Source organism: Acartia tonsa, chromosome 1 (assembly GCF_053477335.1).
Source record: "Acartia tonsa isolate MP-2025a chromosome 1, ASM5347733v1, whole genome shotgun sequence".
Taxonomy (NCBI): domain Eukaryota; kingdom Metazoa; phylum Arthropoda; class Copepoda; order Calanoida; family Acartiidae; genus Acartia; species Acartia tonsa.
Genome location: NC_137260.1, coordinates 4,503,437 through 4,528,503, shown reverse-complemented (window position 1 = coordinate 4,528,503; position 25,067 = coordinate 4,503,437). Strand labels below are relative to the sequence as shown.

General features: G+C 33.4%; 1 protein-coding gene across 6 annotated transcripts in view; it reads right to left on the bottom strand.

Moving 5' to 3' along the window:
- The window catches only part of LOC145333572 (1-acyl-sn-glycerol-3-phosphate acyltransferase gamma-like), a 31,561-nt gene extending 6,495 nt beyond the window's left edge, over positions 1 to 25,066 (bottom strand). For 3 of the 6 annotated variants that reach the window (XR_013884574.1, XR_013884577.1, XM_080178767.1), the window contains exons 1-13: positions 25,050 to 25,066; positions 23,826 to 23,879; positions 23,317 to 23,393; positions 22,708 to 22,807; positions 17,555 to 17,672; positions 16,293 to 16,386; positions 13,871 to 13,956; positions 12,208 to 12,314; positions 11,050 to 11,158; positions 10,658 to 10,700; positions 9,585 to 9,638; positions 6,283 to 6,372; positions 5,692 to 5,786 (exon numbers count right to left, since the gene is read on the bottom strand). Coding sequence is in view for 4 of the 6 variants with exons in the window: in XM_080178767.1 (XP_080034893.1) it covers positions 5,692 to 5,786; positions 6,283 to 6,372; positions 9,585 to 9,638; positions 10,658 to 10,700; positions 11,050 to 11,158; positions 12,208 to 12,314; positions 13,871 to 13,956; positions 16,293 to 16,386; positions 17,555 to 17,672; positions 22,708 to 22,807; positions 23,317 to 23,393; positions 23,826 to 23,877 (1,025 nt within the window). In the remaining 2 variants the exon portion in view is untranslated. Of the gene's footprint in view, positions 1 to 5,691; positions 5,787 to 6,282; positions 6,373 to 9,022; positions 9,076 to 9,584; positions 9,639 to 10,656; positions 10,701 to 11,049; positions 11,159 to 12,207; positions 12,315 to 13,870; positions 13,957 to 16,292; positions 16,387 to 16,648; positions 16,744 to 17,006; positions 17,102 to 17,554; positions 17,673 to 22,707; positions 22,808 to 23,316; positions 23,394 to 23,825; positions 23,880 to 25,049 lie in introns of those variants that run through there. The other 3 variants (XM_080178919.1, XM_080178994.1, XM_080179069.1) reach the window with 3 other exon arrangements.
- Between the last annotated feature and the right edge of the window lies 1 nt (position 25,067).

Here is a 25,067-nt window from a genome sequence, read left to right as displayed (position 1 = left end):
AACCCTAAAGGAAGTCATTGGGTTTAGTAAATCTTCCCCTGAGTGCACATACCTTCAAGTTGGCCCAAACAAAATTGAAAATGACCAAGAAATAGCTAATGAATTTAATCGTTATTTTAGTCAGATTGGGTCTTCCCTAAGGCCTGAAATTCCTTCCACCCCCAATAACTTTTTTGAATATTTACCACCCCCATGTCAAGATTCCCTCTTCTTTGAGCCATTGTACCCCTTCAAGGTTATTAATATCATTCGTAGTATTAAACCTAAGCGTTCCACAGACATAAATGATGTCTCGATGTATGTTCTGTCTCGCTGTGCTGATACCATTGCCACTCCCCTAACACATGTTTATAATTTATCACTTCAAAATGGCACTTTTCCTGAAAAAATGAAAACTTCCAAAATAGTTGTCCTTCACAAATCAGGTTCACTCAGCGAGGCAGATAATCATCGAGGAATTTCACTCATTGATAACTTTTCCAAACCCATTGAAAAATATGTCTGTGAAACGCTGGTTAAGTTCTTGGAAGATCGGTCTTTTTTTAGCAATCGCCAGTTTGGCTTCATGAAAGGGATCTCAACCTTCCATAATGTATTGAACTTAAGCACATTGATCACCCAAGCACTCAGTCGAGACACTTCCTGTATGGCCATATTTTTGGACATAAGGAAGTGTTTCGACATGATAAATAGGGATATCCTTTTTAGCAAACTGGAGAATTCAGGGATAAGGGGGGTTGCACTTGATTGGTTCCGTAGTTATTATGCAAATAGAAAGCAGCGTGTATTTTTTAAGGGTCTTTTCTCCTCTACAATTGAATTCATTATCATTGGCGTACTTCAGGGGTCAGTCCTGGGACCAATTCTTTTTTTAATTTTTATCAATGACCTTGTTTCATGCAGTGAAGAGATCCTAATCAATCTCTTTGCTGATGACGCAGTGGGCTTCATTGAAAAGCAGAATATTATACAATTGATTAACCTTGCAAAGGAGCTTGTCCCCAGACTGACCCAATGGTACAATGCCAATAAACTTCTCATTCACCCCCGCAAGACCAAATGTATGGTCTTTTCCTCCCCCCGTGAGATACTCACCCCCGCTGAGCTCGCCGCTAAGACCAACTTTGAAGTCTATGTAAACATGAATAATCATAATGAAAATGATGAGTCAAAAATCACTAAGTTGGATCTTGTGAGCGGTACCAATGAGGGTAGTATCAAACACTTGGGAATTCAATTGGACGAGAAAATGAAGTTTTCTTATCATCTTGAAAAAGTCTATAGCAAAGTCTCTAAAATAATTTATAGTATGAAAGTAATGCGTCATTTGTTGGACAAGAAACACTTAAAGCTACTCTATTCTTCTTATATTAAGTCGAATATCGAATATTGTTGTCTCCTGTTCACTGCCTGTCCTATGTATCTGTTAGCACCAATTATTAAGTTGCAGAAGCAGGCCATTAGAATAATCGAAAATTTACCTAGCAGAGCTCACACAGCTGAATTCTTTAAATCTAATGGCATACTTCCATTTAACCTGTTAATTGAATTCAATGTTTGTAAATTTATGCACGCCTATAAATTAGGCAATTTTCCCAAAATCTTTGAAAACACCTGGAATTTTGTTCAAGACAGACATACGTATGGCACTAGGAACAGGAACAACTTTGCTTACGAACCGGGCACCAATAGAAACTTTCTCCTGCACGCCCCTCTTAACTCTTTCCCAACTATATTCAACAACCTTCCACTTGAAATCAAACTAATTGATAATAAAAATACTTTTAAGAAAAAATGTTTTACTTATTACCTAAACAAGATTGAGTTTTAAAAAAAAAGCAAATATTTTATTTTTGAAATTAAACTGATTGATAATAAAAATATTTTCAAGAAAGATGTTTTACTTATTACTTATTATCTTAAAAAAAGCAAATACTTTATTTTTTCTCTTCTTTTATTTAACAATTTTTTGTTCTAACTAAGTTTCTATTCGTATCTTTAGCCCTCGACTTTTTGTAAGCATTTAATTTCTATATCAAAAATAATAAAACAGCATTTCTTTAACCTCAAATCTCAACGAATAGGTTCCGTAGGAACCGACATACATACCCATGTATAGAGTAGCTTTAGCATAGTTTGTTTCTTATCCATTTTATTCATTTTACATTTTACATTTTATATTTTGACTTTAACTTCTTCCATTATATTATATATTTTTTATCAAGCAGCTAACGAATCGCGCAACCTCTACCTCTATTTATCTAATAAAAAAATAACAAAGTTTTTTCATAATTTTGACCAAAAATATATTTATTTATTTAAATTTAGATATCAAAAATTTTGTTTAATAAATGACTATCGCTGACTGGTTAAGCTCATGTAGTGGGCATAGCCATCTACTCGTCGTAGTCGCTGGAGTCGCCGATGTCGTCGGGTTCCTGTTGGAGGAGCTCCTCCACAAGGTCCTGCTGGACGGTGACCAGGCGGTCCATTGCGGCGATGGAATCCATGTTGGCCTGGAAGGAGCGGGCGTACGTGGGCATTACTGATATTAACCTCACGACTAACCCATAGTTGGAATACATCATGCGGAGGATCTCCTCATCGATGGCGTCGTTGCGGAATCTCCTCCACATCAACATGTCGCCCTCGTGCACAACGCCCAACAACCTCCTCTTGACCATAAACCAGAGGTCCAGACAGCGCCTGTCTACCCCCGGAAATGGGAGTAGATCAGGCACTGCCGCGAGGTTCAGCAGCTGCTGGACGCCGTGCACGGGTACAGGATCATCGACTTCATCGCTAGAATTGAGCATAGCGATGAGCTCCTGCACCTGGTCATGGAGGGGAACATTTTCCTCACCTCCAGCCTCCTCCGGAACTTCCGGCGCCCCATCTGGTAAAGCACCTTGGCCTTGTCCTACTTCCTCTTCTTGATCTGACATCTTGGAGACAATTGAAATTTGACCTTACCCACCCCATATTTATACCCCCCTTGTGTTTTAACACCATGCATTATGCAATCTTAATTTAACTTATTAATTAGTAAATAACTTTCCCCACTTCCGATTTCCCGCGTATTTCCCCTATGCTTTACAACCAATTGTCTCCCTCCCGCCCCTTTTTTCCTTTATTTTACTGTGCTTTACCGGAAAACCACTCATCCCCCCACCCCCTACTTTTTCTCCCCCCCCTAGCATATACCAAACGAAAGCGCCGCTCTGTCTGTCTGGCTGGTAGCCACGACCGCGCACAAACCATTCACCACGCCCCATTTTATCCCCCTCGTTTTCCTCCCCTCCCCCATACCTGTTCAATTCCTCGACCCATCTCCCTTATTCTATCTAGCCTTTCACTTCATCAACTTACATTTCTTATCCTTACTTTTTTTATGCTAATACTAAATTAATCCATAGCAAAATATTAATTAACAGACATCCTATTACTTTGTACATCTTTCAAATAAAAAATAAAAGTTCATAGCAAGATATCTAGGATTTATTAAAAAACAAATCAATGAATTTATGGTAAATTATTTTTAAAAAAATTATATTTAGCTACTTTTTTCAAAAAACTAAACTGGATTATTTATTTCTCACTTTGCAGATTATTTTTTTTTTTTCTGTTGCCTCACTGTTGTTTTTTGTGGACGTCTTGCGGATAATTCCGCGGTTGATTTTGCGGATATTTTGCGGATATCTTGTATATAAAGTCGTAGAGAACTTGACCATAACTGGTCCTGACCAGAAATGGCCAACTTCTGGAGCTATAGTTGGAGACAAGCCCCCTCTTGTGCAGCTATCCGCTCAGCAATTTCACCTAATTTAGTTTCATGATACTCCATATCCTTGTTTGGGTTGTATAGCGTGAGTGCCAACTCGGTTTCTAAATAACCCTGATGGTATAGTAGACGGGCTACCTCACGACGTACTTCCTCACTGACATTGTCACCATTAACTATATTGAGAAGTCGTTGATATGTTATTGTCAGTCTATTGCGTAGCGGCTGCCACATTTGTTGGTACTCTTCCTCTCCGAACATTTTTGTGCCTAAACAACAGAAAGATTCAAACTCCACTAAAGCAAAGCTATAACAAATTGTGCGCGCAATAGCACGCCACAGCCTTTTTTAACATGACCCACTTTCACCCTTTACTTTCAAAAAGAGTGAGATCAATGAATTAATGTAAACGTTTTCTAGCACAAACCACTCTCCTCTCACCTTCCCTCACCTCACCCTCCCCCATATTGTTGCCCCATTCACAGCCATGCTGTGACCAGTTCTCAAAACACAAAAATCAGATTCCGGAGGAATCGAACCTTACATATTTAGGGACACACTCCCATTATCAAAAAACCAAAATCAGATTCCGTAGGAATCGCACATGACCTATTCTTTATTCTGTACAATTATACAATTGTACATCATAGGATTATTATATCCATTCTCAAGAAATAAAAATCAGATTCCGTAGGAATCGAAACCAACCATTACACCTTGTTCACTTAGTACATGACACGATTATATATTAGGATATCTTATTCATTTTCTGGATTTTGGATTTTTGGATTGGACCAAGTGTTATCGCGTGATTTGCCGTTATCCTGTAATTATTGGTGTGGAGATGTCCTTAGACCCGGACAAAAACTCCACTCTATAATGAAAATAATTTGTTATAAAGGAAACTGTCTATGTAGAGCTGAAAAGGGATCACAACGGGAATAGCGACTCCTGGTGGAGGTTTTGGTTCCTTAATTGTTCCGAATTTACGCTTGGAGAAGTTGCAACTGATAGTAGGAGGATGTCTGAAATACACAGCAAGATATTTTGTTCTTTCATTGTTAAGATTATTATTTATTTGCACATATAACATTGTATCGGCTTAGCAAGCGTCAAAGTACACCAGTGGCTCCACAACCCTTAAAGGGTTATGCTAACTATCTGGTACAATGTTGCATGGAATTTTTTCTGTAAAATGTTATCTTCATCCTATTCGAACTGGCCTGGTAACTAGGTGGAGACGAAGTTCGGCCAATTCCATGCTAGGTACTTAATAATAGTTGTTATGTTTATTATTATATTATTACCAAACCTGCATCAAACAAACCAGAAGAATCAAACAGATCAAAGCATAGTAACATAATGTATGATATATATCTAATAAAATATGTTGTACCTTTGAGGAAAATAAATCTTATCTTAAATCTTATCTTATCTTATACCACCAGTAAGAAGTATATATATCAGGAATATGATAACACAGCTGTTCAAGGTGATTATAGATATATTTACCTTGTAATAATACCACCAGTAAGAAGTATATACACAGGTATTTATAGTTATTATAGATATATTTACCTTGTAATGATACCACCAGTAAGAAGTATATATACCAGGGGTATGATAACACAGGAGTTCAAGGTTATTATAGATATATTTACCTTGTAATGATACCACCAGTAAGAAGTATATATACCAGGGGTATGATAACACAGGTGTTCAAGGTTATTATAGATATATTTACCTTGTAATGATACCACCAGTAAGAAGTATATATATCAGGGGTATAATAACACAGGTGTTCAAGGTTATTATAGATATATTTACCTTGTAATGATACCACCAGTAAGAAGTATATATATCAGGAGTATGATAACACAGCTGTTCAAGGTTATTATAGATATATTTACCTTGTAATGATACCACCAGTAAGAAGTATATATATCAGGGGTATGATAACACAGCTGTTCAAGGTGATAGATATCAGTAAGCTCCAAGGACGAGACTAGAAAAAAGAAAATTGGGACCATGGAAAGAAAACGAAGTAGGAGGTTTCGTCGTATTTTCACTGTAGCTTTTGATAGGTTACGTTAGGTAATTGCCACGCAGGGTTAGAGCCCCCCGGAGGGGCTAAAAATAGGAAAAATGCTACTGTGAAAATAGGAACAAAACCCGCTACTTCGTTTCATTCCATGATCTAAACGAATTTGTTATACATGACTAACAGGTAAAAAAACATCCTATTTACACCGGTCATAGAAGTCTTCATCAAAAATATCAGCTTAATATCTCCAATAGAAGCTAGGAAAATCACATTTTCCCTTAGCCGTACAGATGGACGGACATAGAGTGAGTTATAGAGTAGTTTCACCACTAGAAATTGTATTTTCTCTCTCAAGAATTAATGTATATCAGCCACGCGTCTTTATTTTCTCAGCCGCTGCTTTGCAGCTGAAGACACAACTGCCGAGCCCGTGTCTCAGATTAAAGTAGCTAGGTACCTGTCTTTGGATGGGCGGATATTTGGGGAATCCACTAAGCTCTGAGAAGCAGCCAGTCTGCAGGAAACTGTCTTTCAACGCATCTTTCTCCTAAAAATTATGACATATTTCAATTAAATCTGAAGAAAAGTCTTAAGAAAATTTAAATAGTTTTAAAAATGTGGTTTGAATGTTATCTCAGGGCTAACAAAACTAGTTTTAAATCTTATAATTTTTCATTTTAATATCCGCAGAAAACTGATAATACGATGCGAAAAATAACTATCCTCATATTCCTATTAGATAAGTAATAGCAAGTCTGTTTGTCTGTAGCTTAAAATCTCGCTAAACACTGCACTTATATATTTCTCCTTTACAGTAAAGCTTCTTATAGGTTTATAACCTTTTTCGAGTATCTACATACATCAACCTGGAAAAATGATTGAAATAGAACAATCTTTTGAACTGCAGAATAGTTTTGTCAATAATTTGTTTGCTAAGGTTTTTATAAAACTCCATTGTTAATATCCTTTTCTTTACTACAATTATATAAGAATATTTTTAAAAGCAAAGCTTTTTCTATGATTAGGTTCGGTCCGTCCGTCCGTAATAAAGTCCCCAAAGTTGTTAAGCCAACAAATAAGAATACGCTATTATAAAACATTGGAAACTAGTCTAATAAACAGCAGCCCAATATCCCCTCCCTCCCTGCGGATTTCTTCAATTCATATTATAAGGGAGGGGATGACTGATATCCCCCCTCCAAACGCCAATGCCTAGATTAGCTATTGAAATAAATAAGGACCAAAAGAATAGTTATATAACAGTTCTGTAAAGAAAAAAAAACAGGACAAACTTTTGTATTTTTCAATACAATTCCAAAAACATTTTAATTTAGAAAAAAAAAACATTTTTATTCAAAACAAGATATTTCATAACAGCTTTAAAAGAAACTGAAAGGAAAATTAAATAAAATTTGATCTTTTCCGATGAAATCTAACAAAATAATAAAACTCTTTTCAATTTAGTGAAAATTTAGATTAAATACAAATATTTTTGTTCTTTTGAAGAATAAAAAAAACATAAAAATTTGAATGGAAAGATACCTAGACAAGATTTGATATAATAAAAACTTATGCTTAAAAAAAAGAAAATAGAATATTTCAGTATAGCTTCAAAACTGAATTGGAGTCAATTCTCAGCAATACTGAAAAAGTCATGTATAGCATCATATTATGGACAATTTTACAAAATAAATTCTGGTTTTTCTCTTAACATTTTTATTTTAATATCCGCGAAAAGCTATCTAAACACGATTCATAACTATTACTTTCCTTCCGTGTACAGTCATAAAACCTAATAAAACGCTTAGCAATTATTTTCTGAATGAAAAAATAGCTATTAACTTATAGATAGACATCCAATTACTGCAAAGAACGATAGCAAAAAAACAATTAATATCCGACGATTTAAAACTGGTTCTCAGCCATAGTGAAAAATCAAGTGTAACGTTGTAATACAAACAATTTTATCCGGAAAAAAATTTGACGGATTGCCATCCCTAGTTCTAATATTTTCAGCCACAAAGAAAACTTAAAATCCGTAAAAATCTGCCAAAATTCAATGAAAATCCGCTAATTAAACGAGACGCACAAACTTGTTAAAGACTACTATTTTTAAGGCCCTTAGGGGCCGGCCATACACATGATCGAGCAAGCATAAAAAAATTTAATTTGTGAAAACTATATGCCTTTTTTCAAAACTAAATATTAAAAAAGATGTATCTTTTGCAACGAACGCAAACTGTTAAGATACGCTTCTTTATAAATTTTATTTAAATTAAATAAAAACAGTTTGTAAAGGAAATCTTTTTCAGTATAATTTCATAACATAGTGGTGGGGTTTGTGAAATAAATTAATATTTTCTAAACAGATTAAAAAACAGCAATTTTAGTAAATAAGATTTACGTAAGTAGATCCTTTTTGCGAATCAAAAGAATAAATATATATAGAATATATGTGTATATTATGACAGGGGAAAAATTGTCGTCTTTAAAGGTTGCGATCATGGAACTTATTTGTTGGTCAGTTCGTTCATCCAGTAGGATGGGAGGAGATGGGGGTATCGTTATTTTACCCAGCTACAAGTTTTACTTTATTAGAGTACATGATAATTTGGTGTAAGTTAGATCCAAGTAATAAAAATTCCATTAAAGTATATTAGGTATATATTAATAATTTTATTAAAAATCTTCCAACGCATTAAATACTGAAAACATTTGCATAACCATATAATATTTGAATCACAAGGATAAAAAGAACTACCTATCCAATATTTTTTCCTGTTCGTATCAGGTTTGTCTGATAATGTCATATATCTATTACACAAACTGGTGCTTTATCTCAAAGTGCCTACCAAGCACTAACCACTCCACCCCCCTATTGAGAGCTTCCCTCATATGTAGTCGGAATATCCTAAATATCCAACTATCTATCTACCTATTTACTTAAAAGTAAAACAACATTTTATCTTAAATTTTTATTTTCTTTTACTCAGAGTTTCATGCTTTTGCAATCATCAGAAAGATACTGTTTCTATTTAAGTGTCTACCTACCTATGATACAAAATCAAACCTTAAAAAGATTCATCTCATCAGCCACGGAGAGCTCCCCTCGTCTGTAGTTCAGTTGGAATATTCAAAATATCCAAATATCTATCTACCTATTTAAGTATCCAACTATCTATTTAATAAAACCAAACCTTAAAAAGATTCATCAGCCATTGAGAGCTCCCCTCATCTGTAGTTGGAATATTTTAAATATCCAAGATCTATCTACCCATTTAAGTATCCAACTATCTCTCTACCTATTTAAGTATCCAACTATCTATTTAATAAAACCAAACCTTAAAAAGATTCATTAGCTATTGAGAGCTTCCTTCGTCTGTAGTTGGAATATCCTAAATATCCAAGATCTATCTACCCATTTAAGTATCCAACTATCTATCTACCTATATTAGTATCCAACTATCTATCTACCTATTTTAAAGTATCTAACCACCTATGAGACAAGATCAAACCTTAAAAAGATTCATCAGCCACTGAGAGCTTCCTTTATCTGTAATCGGAATATCCTAAATATCCAAGTATCTATCTACCTATTTAAGTATCCAACTATCTAATATCCAAGCATCTATCTACGTATTTAAGTATCCACGTATCTATCTACCTATTAAAGTATCCTACTATCCATCTACCTATATAAGTATCCAACTATCTATCTACCTATTTAAGTATCTAACTTCCTATGAGACAAGATCAAACCTTAAAAAGATTCATTAGCCACTGAGAGCTCCCCTCGTCTGTAGTTGGAATATCCTAAAGTAAAAAGAAACATAACAATCAATTAAACTAAACTTAGCAGGGAGGGAGGGGACATTTGAATGTTTATTACACTAGTCCCCAAAGCTATATAATAACGTTTCCTTTTTCGTTTTAACTTTGTGGACTTTTATTGAATTTTGATTAGTTGGTTCTTTAAGTTGAGTGTCCAAACGTTCCAACCACCAATAGTAATCTACAGGAAGGGTAATTTTGTGTATCATTATTGGGAATGTACATCAATTTATCGTCAATTGTCTTATCCCTTTAGATCCCTGAGTAAAACCTTATAATTAAACTTATGAAATAAATGTGCAAGTTGGTTAATTTTATAATTTAGTTTCTAATTATATAAATTTCTTTGTGGTAAATAAATTAAAATAACCTAGATCTTTACTCACGTACGTTATTGATTGATTAGCCATAGTCTCTTAGGGTTTGGACCTAAGTAGTCATGGAGTAGGCTGAGACACTTTTGTATAGCCACTAGGGCTATCAAGCTCCACGTTCAAGCACATTATGACTTGACCCGCTATCTCATGAGAGCTACTCATTATTACCTCACCCTCGCCGAGTATGGCAGGTGTCCCAAACTAAGTCACCGTAATGAATGACGCTCTCCGCAGAGGAGCTTGGGATAAGGGTAGTACCGATATTATGTACGTGACTATTAAGTATCCAAACTTACTCAATAATCCCCTTCTTACACAACCAGGGGAAGTTGCGTGAATGTATTCAACTGAGAAATTCGAGTTGCCACATGGGGACTAGAACTCGAACTCTCATCACCGTAACTCAGTGCGTTACCACTGAGCTACGACGCCCCTTCGTACGTTATTAAATTTGTTTGGTTACGTAGTACTTAATTAAATTCATTTATATTCTAGAATTAAATAGTATTTTTCCAGTATGGTTCCGAATCAGGGTTCTAAAGGGATAAGACAATGGCCGATAAATTGCTGTTGATCCCCAACGTTAGTACACTCAACTTAATGAAAATGATATAACTTACTAACCTTAAGTTGATATTCTCTAATATACATGCTAGCTTCTGTACTCCTACAAATATTAAATAAGAAGCACCAAGTAGTAAAGGTCAACTATAGTTTCTATTTTCCTATCGGCAGAAAACTACAAAGCGATGAAAATACTATAAAATTTTCTCCTTTTTTGAAGTTTTTATTTTGTCTTTTATTAAATTTTCGCCTTTGTAATATAGATGGATGTAACCTGCCAATCTATATAGGATACACGTGGATATACTGACAGGAGAAAAATTCATGTAACTTATTTATTTGTCAGTTCATTCATCCGGTAAGAGGAGAGGTGATGAGTTATTGTTATTCACTTTATTAGAGTACATGAAAATCTGGTGTAATATCCAAGTAATAATAAATCCATATATTACCTGCCACACAAGATTGAGGTTAGGGTGGGCGGGGCCGAGGTAGGGCTCGTTCCTGCCACCAACGTGACGTCATACAGTCTGGAGATCCGAGATTTATCCAGCTCAGATACTGGCAACATTTGCAAACTGTTTTGTTGATATACATTTAACGCAGCGTATTAGAGACAGTTTTCTGCGGATATTATAATAAAAAAGTTTAAAATTAAACCAGTTTTGTTAGACCCGAAGGGCCGAAGGCCAAGGCTTACAAAATAAGTTTTAATTTATGATTTTTATCTTAATATTCATGGAAAATTGTCTGTTATTCAATGCAAATATAAGAATGGTTCTAATCCAGCGGATATTAATCAGTTTCGAAGCCTTAGTGGAAAAGTTTTTGATTCATTGGAGATAAGTTACACTAAGCTTTTATAAATTCTCCCCATTCCTATTTTTTTGTCTAATTATAATACTAGCGGTTGAAGAATCTAGGAGCCCTGTTTAAGAAGGGGTAGGGAAAACAAAGAAAAGCCTAAAACCATCCAGGACCCTAGTGAAGCTTCCCTAAAATGGAGTATTCAATAGGTTTATTAATTATCGAAATCTAATGCTATGTACCTTAAAACTTTTTGTAATAATGCCAAATTCATACACGAAACCTATAAATAATAGGTACAAATTCTAAATATTTTCTCTGACTTATTTTATACTTTACTTCTTTAATTTGAAGGATTATCAAATTTGCATCGCCTTATCGCCTTAAGTCCAAATTTAGAATATTTAACTTTTACGTTTCTTTAAAAATTTCGGCAAATTTTCCACTTCAAATACCAACATATTTTCAAAAAAACTCATATATATCGGTATATTTTTACTTTGATGTAGATTGTCATGTACTCTAATAAAGTGATGCTTGCTGTTAGCTAAAATAATGATAACCCCATCCACTTCCTTTATACCCGCCCCCTCCCCTCCTACTGGTTGAACGGGCTGACCAATAAATAAGGTCCATGGTAGCCAGCTAAATATACTTAAAAACCCTCTTTGAACCTATAAGAAGCATCAATGTTAAGAAGAACCATATCGGTTTAGCGGTTAGCGAGATCTTTCGCTTCTGACAAAAAAAGTTTACTTCTTTTATCCTATATACATTCTTAAAGCCATAGAGTTTGTAAATGCCTGTGAACGAAAATCCTTTGGTTCTTGGAATGAGATGGTGTTTAAGAACTGGGAGGCCTCTAGACACAGCAAACTCCTGGCTGGCTTGGTGTTTCTCTTCAGAAAATCTAAATAATTAATACTGTAAGTTACATAGCTACTCTATATCTGGGAGGCCTCTAGACACAGCAAACTCATGGCTGGCTTGGTGTTTCTCCTCAGAAAATCTTAATGTTTAATAAGGTATTAGTTGCACATCTACTCTATAACAATGTTTCAACTTAGATACTGGTGCTTGCTTGGTGCTTCTACTCAAAGAATCTAAATAAGAGAGTAATGAAGCTACTCTATGAAATTGTTTAAATAATTGGTAGACAAATAACCAGTAAACGCATGACTTGTATACTAAGATATATAAGTTGGAAAGAAATTTAATGTTAGAGGGAGATTTGAAATTTGCATCAAATTTTAAGGATTTTTTATAAAATTCAATTTTTGTATAATTTTTTATCTAAAAGCGGAAATACAATTTAAGTTATTTAATTTTGACATCTGTGATTAGTGGATTAAAAATTATCTTCGCTCTGATCGGAAAAGCTTAAGTGTCGCACATCATTCAACCAATTAGAGCGCAGGTAGTTTCCAATTCACCTATCCTATTATACAAAAAACGAATTTTATAAAAAAAAAAATCCTTAAAAGGGGGGAGGCGAAAGTGACACTTTTTGAAACCAAAACTAAAAGTCAACAAAGGAACTCAACTAAAAAAAGAGTTACAAGTCTGAGATTTTGCATGGCAGTTGCTTTATAGGGGTAAAATATGGAGCTGTGAAGAAACGGCAGCGCAACTGCCAAAAACCGCCGTTTCCCGCCGAAATTTTTTTTGCTTTTTCCCGGCGGTTTTCAGCGGTTGCGACGCCGTTTCTTCACAGTTCCATATAGTACCCCTAAAAAGCAACTGCCATGCAAAATGTCAGACCTGTAACTCTTTTTTTAGTTGAGTTCCTTTGACTTTTAGTTTTGGTTTCAAAAAGTGTCATTTTCGCCCCCTCCCTTTGATGCAGATTTCAAATCTCCCTCTAAAATTAAAATTCCTTCCAACTTATATATCCTATTGTATACCTATAAATTCTTTTAACTGTTAGAGAGCTAAAACTATGACTACCTATACTGTAAAACCAGAAAATTTTTATAACAAGAGCACCTATAATTACCTACGACTTTTTGACTTTACACGATCTATGAGACTCTTTATATCAGACCTATGACTACTTGAATATGTGTGTGTTTTTCCAGTAAAAGTTCTTCCTGTTCCTTAGGTACATTAATGGTGCTTTTTTTCCCTCACGCAAGCTTGATATTGGTCTAAACGACGACTAAGTTTTAAGGGAAGAATGGCCCCGGGTAAACAGCACATCCCCTTGGCTAGCCCCTTCAAAACAAGGAGGGAGGGAACCTTGCGCTGTTTATCACACTAGTCACCAAAGTTGTATAATAACGTTTTGTCTTAACAACTTTTTGGACTTTTATTGAATTCGATTGGTTGGCTCATTAAGTTGAGTGTCCAGACGTTACAACCACTTATTGTAATCTACAGAAGGGGGTAATTTTGTGTAGCATCATTGAGGTTGTACATTTATTTATCGGCCATTGTCTTATTCCTTTAGATCCCTGCCTATGATACCTGGTTCCTTCTGGGTAGAGAAGAATCCAAACTGGAGTTGGATAATCCAAAAGCTCGTTCAATTTTGATGACAGGTTTAACTTGTCCTAAAGATAAATATCATTGTAAAAATAAATATTTGATTTTAGCTTTTATCAAGGAGGAAGGGGCGTAACCGCTAGTCCTGTTATATAAAGTAGTCCGTTAGGTCTCGTTAACCAATAAACCAATTAAGTTCTCCATTTTAGGGAAGCTTCACATAGGTCCTGGGTTGGTTATAGGTCATTTTAATGCTGCAATTTTGCAACCAATTTATGTACAATTTCGTTTAGACTTAGAATTTAATGTTCTGCTTATGAAGTTCTAACACTCTACAAGAGTTATTGTTTGTTGTCCTTCATTCTGATTTAAAGTCTTCGCTTTTATGGATGTTGTCATCCTTGTTAATGTTTCAAGTTGACATTCATTAAATTACTAATTAAGGAAAAACTAGTTATTGTTTAATATTAAATCTTAAAAAACAGATTTAGATGTCAATTTTTTACTTTTTCCTCTACATATAACATCAAAAACATGGATCCTTTTCTACAAAATTTGAAACCTTAGATTTTATTTTAATTCTGGATTTTCATTTAGTTAAACGTTTTATAAATCTTTAACTTTTCATTTTGTAAGCGTTCATGAATAGGGCAAGAAAGTACAATTTGAAATTTACTGCAAAAGAATAGTTCCATGATATGCATTTAACCAATTTGGGTATATAGGAGTCAAGGACGTCCAAGCTTTTACTCGTGGGTCATAATGTTTAGGAGGCTTATATAATGTTTTTTTTTCAAGTTTTGGGGGGATAATCAACCTTTACCCCCCCCCCCCCTTATCATTAAATTAAAATAATAGGATATTAATGAGAGTAATCAATAAAAAGGAAAAATAACCATGCCATTTTCAAGTAACACAAAAGTGTAAATTTGTGATTGTTAAAGTTACATTTTCAGATATAATATTATTTGCATAAACTACAAGAATACCATAGAACATTTGTATCTTTAAGATTGTTGTCTTAATGATTTAATGAGTATGAGAGACATTTACAGTTACTTATCTCAATTTCAGCTATTGATAGTTTGAAAACTAAACAGTAGAAAATTTTAATTCTTTCATTTATTGTATGCTAAATAAATGCAGATATTATCATAATATAGGTAAAATGTATCTAAAATCAAATAGATGTCCTGGATCTATTCCTTTAGCTTGAAAATAAAACATTATTTTTATAATTTTCTTAACTGAATAAAGCAAAAATCCTGGTAGCGACTAAGATACCTTATTAACTTTTATAGGTATTCTTTTTGCCTTTAAAAAAACCTTTATTTTGAATCCATATACCTACTAATTTTATTTTTATAAGTTTTAAAGAAATATAAAAATTTATCCTTTTGAAACCTATTAATTTAAACAATGTCTTTATTAGAAATAAACCTTTATTACATTTCCTCTAATCATAATAGAAGGAGCTTTATATATTCTTTTTGCCTTTTAAAACGTTATTTCGAATCCATACACTAATTTTTTTTATAAGTTTTAAAGAAATGAAAAAAATTATCCTTTTGAAACCCTATTAATTATATCAATTTACCCAGTGACTTTATTAGAAATAAAACTATAATAAATTCCCTTTAATGAAAATAGAAGAAGGATATGTATTAATGTACTAATGTAGATCCTTAATGTACAAAATTAAGAAAAAAGGAAAAGACGAGTTTAATAGGAAGGGCCTTAGTATTTATTTCAAAGCAAGGATACATAAATAAATGTTTCAGTAAATAAAATTCCACAAATAAGTTTCATGCTTTTAAAGGCACATTTTTAAAATTGAAAAACGTGATTAAATATCTTAAACATTCTTCTTTTTTTTTTTTTTGGGGGGGGGGATGTTTTTTTATTTGAAGGGCGATTTCCCTTGGCAAAGTGGTATTACACTTCCCTAACATATATAAACTTAGTAAGCTTCAATGTACGTAAATGAAAACAATTAACGAGAACTTACGATACAGACAGACATCCTGCTACTTTTACTTAAGGATTAATTATCCTTGTACCATTTGTAAGACCTTGGTTGCCCCCTTACTTTTACCAGGTGTCATTTTAGGAAGATTTTTCTCATAATTAAAAGAGTAGGATAAAAATCCAGAGAGAGAGGGGAAATATTAAAATTAATTGCACTAGTTTCTAAAGTTGTATAATATAGTTTTCTTAATCGTTGGCTTAACAACTTTGCGGACTTTTACTGAATTTTGATTGATTGGTTCATTAAGTTGAGTGTCCAAACAATTCGTCCACTAATTGTAATCTATAGCAGGGATATTTTTGTTTATAATCATTGTGGTTGTGTATCAATTTATCGGCTATTGTCTTATCCCTTTAGATCCCTGACAAAACTCACCTTTTCCCAGTTTCTGTCGAGGAAAATGACATCTGACATATTCCAAGCCCAGCCCACCACTGGAACATACTTCAGCACTTTCTTTCCATATACTCTAAAACATTTAACAGTAAATTAAACTAGTACCCAAAGTGTTATAACCACGGTAGCTCAAAAACTTTGGGTACTACTGGAATATACTTCAGCACTTTCTTTTCATATACTCTAAAACATTGGACTGTAAATTAAACTGGAACCCAAAGTTTTATAACCACTGTAGCTCAAAAAATTTGGGTACATTCTTTCATAGATCAAGTCCACTTCATAATAATGATAGTTCATGTATATAGAGGAGAAAAAACCAAAAAATAATTAACCTACAGTTGCCTAGGACACCGGATCTATATTCTACCAACCATCCATACAGCCAGTCCAGCTCATAATAATGATAGTTCATGTATAGAGAGGAGATAAAACCATAAAAATAAAAATAACTAACCTAAAGTTGCCTACTACACCAGATCTATCCCCTACCATCCATCCATACAGCCAGTCCAGCTCATAATAATGATAGTTCATGTATACAGTGGAGATACAACCAAAAAATAACTAACCCACAGTTGCGTAGGACACCAGATCTATCTCCTACCATCCATCCATAGAGCCAGTCCAGCTCATAATAATGGTTCATGTTTAGATAGGAGATAAAACCAAAAATAAGTAAAAATAACTAACCTACAGTTGCCTAGGACACCAGATCTATCCCCTACCATCCATCCATACAGCCAGTCCAGCTCATAATAATGATAGTTCATGTATAGAGTGAAGATACAACCATAAAAATAACTAACCTACAGTTGCCTAGGACACCAGATCTATCCCCTACCATCCATCCATACAGCCAAGTCCAGCTCATAATAATGATAGTTCATGTATATAGAGGAGATACAACCAAAAAATAACTAACCTACAGTTGCCTAGGACACCAGATCTATTCCCTACCATCCATCCATAGAGCCAGTCCAGCTCATAATGATGATAGTTCATGTATACATACAGTTGCCTAGTACACCAGATCTATGCTCTACCATCCATACATACAGCCAATCCAGCTCATAATAATGATAGTTCATGTATAGAGTGAAGATACAACCAAAAAATAACTAACCTACAGTTGCATAGGACACCGGATCTATCCCCTACCATCCATCCATACAGCCAGTCCAGTTCATAATAATGATAGTTCATGTATATAGTGGAGATACAACCAAAAAATAACTAACCTACAGTTGCCTAGGACACCAGATCTATCTCCTACCATCCATCCATACAGCCAGTCCAGCTCATAATGATGGTTCATAAGGATGACAGCATGCTCTGTCGCAAACCGATCCAACAAATCTAATAAATACAAAATAAAATTAACCATCATTCAATTGTATTTGTTGTTTATAGTAATGGATGTGATATATACTTGGATCTTATGCCAGGGGAAAATTGGTCAATTTAGGTTGCTTACATGAACATTACTAATTGTTCAGATTGTTCATCCAGTAGGAAGGGAGGGAATGGGGTAAAAAGGTGAAGGGGAATCGTTATTTTAGCCCGCTGCAAGTTTCACTTTATTAGAAATCATGAAAATCTGGTGTAAGATCCAAGTAATGATAAATCAATTTTTATAGAAAAGGCAAGATTTGTTGAAAATTAAATTAAGGCAATTAAAAAGGAATTAGGTATACCTACATACCTAGTTCTTTTAATGATGTAATAGAAGGCTAATATCAATACTTAAGCGATTCACAATTACAAAAGCACTATAATAGGTGAAAACAAAAGGCCAAGCTATATAATAAATAATAATCAAAAATATATTTCTACTATACCTATTTATCCTGCAAAATATCTTAATGTAATTGCAAATTAATTTGCTGAAATATCGGGTAATGCCTTGCAAAATTACTTTAATTAATGAAATTGAAGTAATGAATTCAAATTCTATATCTTTAGCATAGACGTCCAAGGGGGGGGGGGGGTAATGGGGCGATTTGTTTGGGGGGGGGGATAAATACCCCCCCAAACGATTTTGGGGGTGCAGTGGGAACCCCCAACCATTTAGGAGGGGGTATTTACCCTCCCCAAACAAATTTGGGGGTGTAAATACCCCCCCCAAAATAAAAAATCTAATAAAAAAAATTTTTGCGCGCTTACCGCGCATTTTTAATACTAAATATTAAATAAAATTTAAATTACCCCCCCCCCCCCCCCAAGATTTTACCCCGGGTGTAAATTTTTTTTTGGGGGGGGTATTTTAAATTTACCCCTGCCAAAAGATTGGGGTTTAACCCATTTTACCCCCCCAAAAAACGAATAACCCCCCCCCCTTAAAAAATGTATACCCCCACCAAAAAAAAGCTTGGACGTCTATGATCTTATTCTAAAATAGGATAAGCTTAATTTCTTTTATTCCATTTATTTTTTTAAAACTTATTTAGGTATTAATATTTATTAATTAATATGTGTCCAAAATCATATACCATTAGTTTTTTATGTAAAGGGTTTATTATGTAAGATTATTTAGGTATGTAATATGGTAAATGTTCAAAAAAGGGATCAAAAAAGGTTAAAAAAAACCGGATTAAAACCAACTTTGCTTCGAAAGACACTTTTTTATGTTTATAGGCGCCAAGTTTTTAAAAGCTGTATTGAGGCTTAACTGCAAGATATAATATAATTATTTTTCAAGAATGGCTTCAAAACCGATTAATATCCGCTGGATTAGAACTGGTTCTCAGTCATACTTAAAAATCAGATACATCATCGAATTACAGACAATTTTCCGCGAATATTAAATTAAAAATCATACAATTAAGACCAATTTTATTACCCCGGTCATTTGACATCTCGGGGTTAACAAATCTGGTCTTAATCTTGAATTTTTTATTTTACTATACGCGGAAAGCTGTCTATAATACGAAGCGATAAATATTTTTGATATAATTAAAAGATACAAATACCTAACCAAATATGAGCCGAAGCAGGAATATAAAAATAATGTAAGAATGTCTAAATGTCAAACACAAGAACATACCATACAGCTCTGAAATAGAAGATAAAATTCTACAATTAAATAAAACAAAAACATTAATGCATGCAAACTAAAAGTGGGCTAACCATGAAAGAGACCCAAATATTCAGGGATCTAAAGGGATAAGACAATGGCCGATAAATTGATGTGTATCTCCAATGATGACACACAAAATTATCCCTTCTGTAGATTACAATTAGTGATTGAGAATTTGTACAGTTACACTCATCTTAATGTATCAATCAAATTTCAATAAAAGTCCCCAAAGTTGTTAAGGCAACGAATAAGAAAATTAAACGTTATTATAAAACTTTGGGGACTAGTGTGATAAACAGTCCATTGTCCCTTTCCTTTCTGTAAAATTTTAGTTGTGGATCAGTCTCTTTTCATGAATAGTCCCCTTTGATTAATTTAGGTAAAATCATGATAAAAATAATAGTTAAAGGTATATTTTGTTTATGTTTTGTTTTGTTTTGTTTTTGTGTGTTTTAAAGAAAATTCACATTTCTTTATTCTGAACACCAGAAAGAACTTTATTCATTTGGCAGCAAAATTTTTTACAAATAATAATTATCGCATCATATTATAGGCAGCTTTCCGCGGATATTGAAATAAAAAAATTAAATATTAAAACCAGTTTTGATAGCCCCGAGAGGCCGAAGGACCAAGCTAACAAAACTGGTATTAATTTCATGATTTTTATTTTAATAATAGTGAAAAATGTCTTTAATATGATGCTATACATTATTTTTCAGTATGGCTGATAACCGGTTCTAATCCAGCGGATTTTAATCGGTTCAGAAGCCATACTGGAAAAAGGGTTTCTTAAATTACACAAAAACAATACTTTATTAGAATTTAAGGAATAAGAAATACAAATGGGTTTAAATGTTAGGTAATCATTCTGTTAAAAAATAATCAGCCAATTTTCAAAACTTTTGTTCATTTATTTATGTACATAAGGACTAATTATGTTAAATTTAAAATTCTTTAAAAACACTAAGAAAATCAAAAAGACTATGTAGTTAAGATAAATAACAAATAAAGGGGTGCTTTTCCAAATAGCATCTGTAGAGCAATGAACCCCTCCTCCTAGCTTCTAGTACCTAATATAATCTAACCTTACCTAAAGTAATAATTAATGGGGGAAGAGTGGGTGTTCTTTGCTCAACTAAGCACTTTGAAGTAAAACTCCCCAAAAAGGAAAGGATTTAATATCTACAGGGGAAGAGAAGATAAAAAAAGGATTCATGGTAAAAGTTGGCATATAAAGAAAACTATTTTGCCTACATTTTTTCCGCCTTTTAATAATAAGCTTTAAAATGTTGCTGGAAATTTATAAATATTTCACCTAAAAATTATTATTTTTGATTGATGAAAAAGTTAAAACAAAATAGTTTTTTTTGCAGATGCCAAATTCTTTTCAAGCTATAATGGTCAAAATTACATTTTAATGAATTATCAAAAAAGTCAATAACCGTTGAATAGATAAAATCTATTGAAATCTAATTTAAAATCTTACAAAATTTATCAAAATGAAAAGAAAATCATGTTTCTAATAAAACGTGAAAATTAACAATCAAAACCAATTATGATTTTTAACAGGTAAATTAAAATTGTTTTTGTATAGAATAGAGATAATCTAGAGACATACTCTATAAATCAGCCAATAGGAGAACAGTTGAGGTTCATCCTAGGCATGTCATTGGTTGAAATTGTTTGCAGATTTTTGAAGAAAAGAGCATATTTTTTCTAAATGTCATGTATTTGTAAAATTTTTTTGTAAGTTTTTCGTGTTATTAAAATAGATTTTCCTGTTTGACAATACGATTATTAATATTTTTCTAATACTAAAAATCATCCAAAAACAATGAAAAAATGTTCTAAATTTTGACCATTATAGACGAGAAATCAGAGCTGAATCTTTAAATCACCATTAAAATGATTTAAAGATCCAGCTCAGCTTTTTAGAGTAGTTTTAATAAGGTAGGGGGTTTATAAAGTATAAAGTTACAAGAGTAAAGATCAATAAAAAACCAATGATCCTTTGGACAGCAATAAAAATAATGAACATTGGAGACGTAGATTTTCTGAAAGATTCTCGCATATCTTAATACAATGTATCGCCCAGCTGGCCAATATAGCGATACCCACCCCCTCCCGTTTGATGCCCATTGATAAAATAAGTTAATTGTAAAAATATTATTGAAGAATGTAGTTTTGAAAACAATACATGAAAGTTGCAATAAAAATAAATATAAACATATATTTATTAAAGAGTAGCTACGCTTTTAATAGGAAAATTGCATCTTATTTAATTTGTTTACTCTTGTAACTTCCTACGAGGAAGGAAAATGGTAAGGTAAGGTAATTTATGTAATACTAAAGTTCATTAGATTCTATAGCCAAACCAATTCTTTAAGTTTTGGTGTGCGAATCAATAGGGGGATCTAAAGAGATAAGACAAAGCCCGATAAATTGTTGTACATCCCCAATGATGACACACTAAATTATCCCATTTGAAGATTACAATTAATGGTTGAAACGTACGTTATGACACACCCAATTCAATAAATTTTGTTTGGGTATAGAATCTATTTAATCTACAAAAAAAAAAGGATTTTACTAAAAAAGGATTAAGGAAGATTAAAAAGAGGATTTTGAAGATTTAAGTTAATTTCTCCTTAGTGACATCCAGATTAATTTTTTCAATACTTTGATAAGTAGAAAAACAAATAATTGAATTTAAAAATATTCTCCAAGTGTCAATGAGTAGAAAATAACCACTTAAAACTTTAAGTTTTTATATCTGGAGGAATATGGCATCTGGTAAAAAGTATTTGATTATTTTCATCATTCAGTTAAATTTTTTTGTGTAAATAAAAAAATTATCAATATTTATAAAAGAACTTTCAAATACTGATGAAACATTTTTGGTCAAATAGTTCTTATTCAGGTGCTGAATTCCAATCCCTTAAACTGTCAAAGTTTTTGATGCATTTTTGCAAGAAGTATATAAAAACATACTGACACCTGTAGAATCATACTTAATGTTAAATTACAAAATATATCCCTTATCAATTTTTATTAGGTAGGATTTTGTAAGCAAGAATTTTACTCAAAAAGGAGAGACACATAAAAAAATTAAACATTTAGCCATTTGGAACCAATGAATAAAAGAACTTAAAATCTGAAATCCTATTAAATAAAAATTGATGTGGGTATGCAGTTTGACTCTACATATGTCAGAGTATATTTTTGATACCCCTTTCAGAAATGCTTCAAAACATTTTAATGCTGAACTATGAACCTGTGTTAAGGCGGTCACCCTGTCCGTCCTGCAGGTCCTACCTGGCGCGCAGTGGATGTTGAGGGTGGCTGGTCCCCACCAGTCAATCAAGAACAACAGCTGTCCATAGATGGTGTACACGAGGTAGTAATTTAATTTTCTGAGTACATTAATAACAAGTCAATGTTTCATCATTAGAAGAATCTTCCCCCCCCCCCTTCCCCAAACAAGTACCAACTTCTTTCATACCCAGGGAAGAAAAGGACATTGGACTGTAAATTATACTAGTACCCAAAATTTTATAACTAAGTTATTTTATTGTTAGCTCTAAAACTTTGGGTGATTTTATTACCAAGTAAAGTTTGTTTAATAATTGGAAGAATTCTTGTGCTTATGCCTATCGAGCACTAACCCCAACACCCCACTATTTTTGAAATATTTGAAAATATATAGGGGTGTTATATTTTCCCATGGGGGGCTACCCAGATCCCAATATAACCTAACCTGACCAAACAAAAGAAAAACTATCCTATCACCATGTTTTAAATTTAAAAACTGTGGATTATCAAGGCTCAACAAAAAGGTTACTTAGTGTGAAAACAACAAAGATACAAACTCAGATAACTAGCAAACGCCAAGCACTCAATAAATCATAAACTGACTGTTTTCCTAAATAGTTGAGGATTTATTTGACGAAGTGCTACATACAGTATAAACTGTATCAAATTAACAGCCAACCCAGACACTAGAAAAACAATGCTTTTGTTTTAATCATAAATTAATGGTTTTTACAAAAAAAAACTCTTAATACAAAAGAACCCTAAAATTCTTCAAAAGATGTTTCATCTAGCTCATAAGCGTTCTTAAAAAAATATGTTGCAATTGTGTTTCTATTACAAAATTAGGGCTAAAATAGAATTTCATCAAAGGGGACTATACAAGAACGAGAGCAAGTGATGTTAAGTCCCTTAGCACAGTAAAGTCAAAACATATCATGCCTGAAGCTAGATATCCCGGAAACTGCTGGTCTCAATTAATTGAAGTTTTCAGCGAAGTTATGTCTTTGGGTGGTTTTAGGCTATATTCCTTAAGCTTTGCCTTAGAGGCTAGGTGCGAAGCAACTATTTAAACAAATTTTCTTAGGCAAGTGTAAAAAGTTACTAAAAGCATAATTTTCCTATAAATGTGACACACAGAAGCACATGAAATATTGCTATTTCTTTTACATTCATCTAATAACATCATAATATTTCAATCATTATATAAAAGTATCTATGTCTGTCTGTCTTTACCATAGGATTTTTAACCGTTGAACCGATAGAGTTCTCCTTTACAGAGGAGCTTCTCATATGTTCTAGGAAATTTTATAACTACTTTAGAGGAGGGTACCAATATACCCCGAAGAGAAATCGCCCCTAGAAAAAAATGACCCATAAAAGTTTTTTCAAAACCTTTTTATTTTAAGGCTATAATTGAAATTAGGGGGGGGGGGTGGAATCCTTTACCTCCACCCCCTTCAAGAGCCCCTAGAGGCCTTTAGGAGAGAAGCCGCTAGAAGACAATAAAAACAGATAACAATTGAGTAATAACATTGACCCTATTTTTACTATTAAAATTGCAGACAAATAAATAAAACAATTCATTGAAATTCCATTGAATTTAGCAACAATAAGCAAAATTGTTTAAATAAGAATAAATCCTTATAATAAAGTAACAGAATGTTTGTCTGTGTGTTTGTATGTTTGTACCGAAGGATCTCGCTAACCGCTGTATCGATCGGGTTCTCCTTAACAGGGAAGCTTCTCATAGGTCCCAGGAAGGTTTATAACTATTTTGGGGGAGGGTACCACCCTCCTAAGAAAAATTAAAATAAATCGATTTTTTTAACTCGAGACTCCTACGTAACATTGCAAAGTATCGTAGAAATTTGATAGAGACTCAATGTTGCGAGGGAGTCTCCGCAACATTGCAAGGTATCGTATTATTTTTTTAAACACCATACAATGAATTAAAGTGCCACTAGAGGCCTCTAGGGGCGTAGCCGCTAGTTTACAATATAGCAGTTTAAAAACAGAACAAGGTGGTGGAAGGAACCGGTTACTCCAGAAACAGTCTAGCTGTAACTTCGAACTATGAATGTTTAAGTATAGATGTATAATGCCTGACCCAAGTTGTGAAGACCCTTTTCGTCCGCTAGCAAATAGCTTTTTGTTGTTTTATAGGGTCTCGGCTGTGTTTATAATAACGAGCCTATTGGCTGACTTAAAAGACACTGCTTTATATTTGGTCTCTTCTTTAGTTTTGTGAACCCTTATAACTCCTTTTTATTAAAAAGTCTGAATTATTTATCAGACAAAAATAAAATTCTTATGAATAAAATGAAGTTGAAAAATTTTTGATTCCTTGAATATTTAAAAACTTC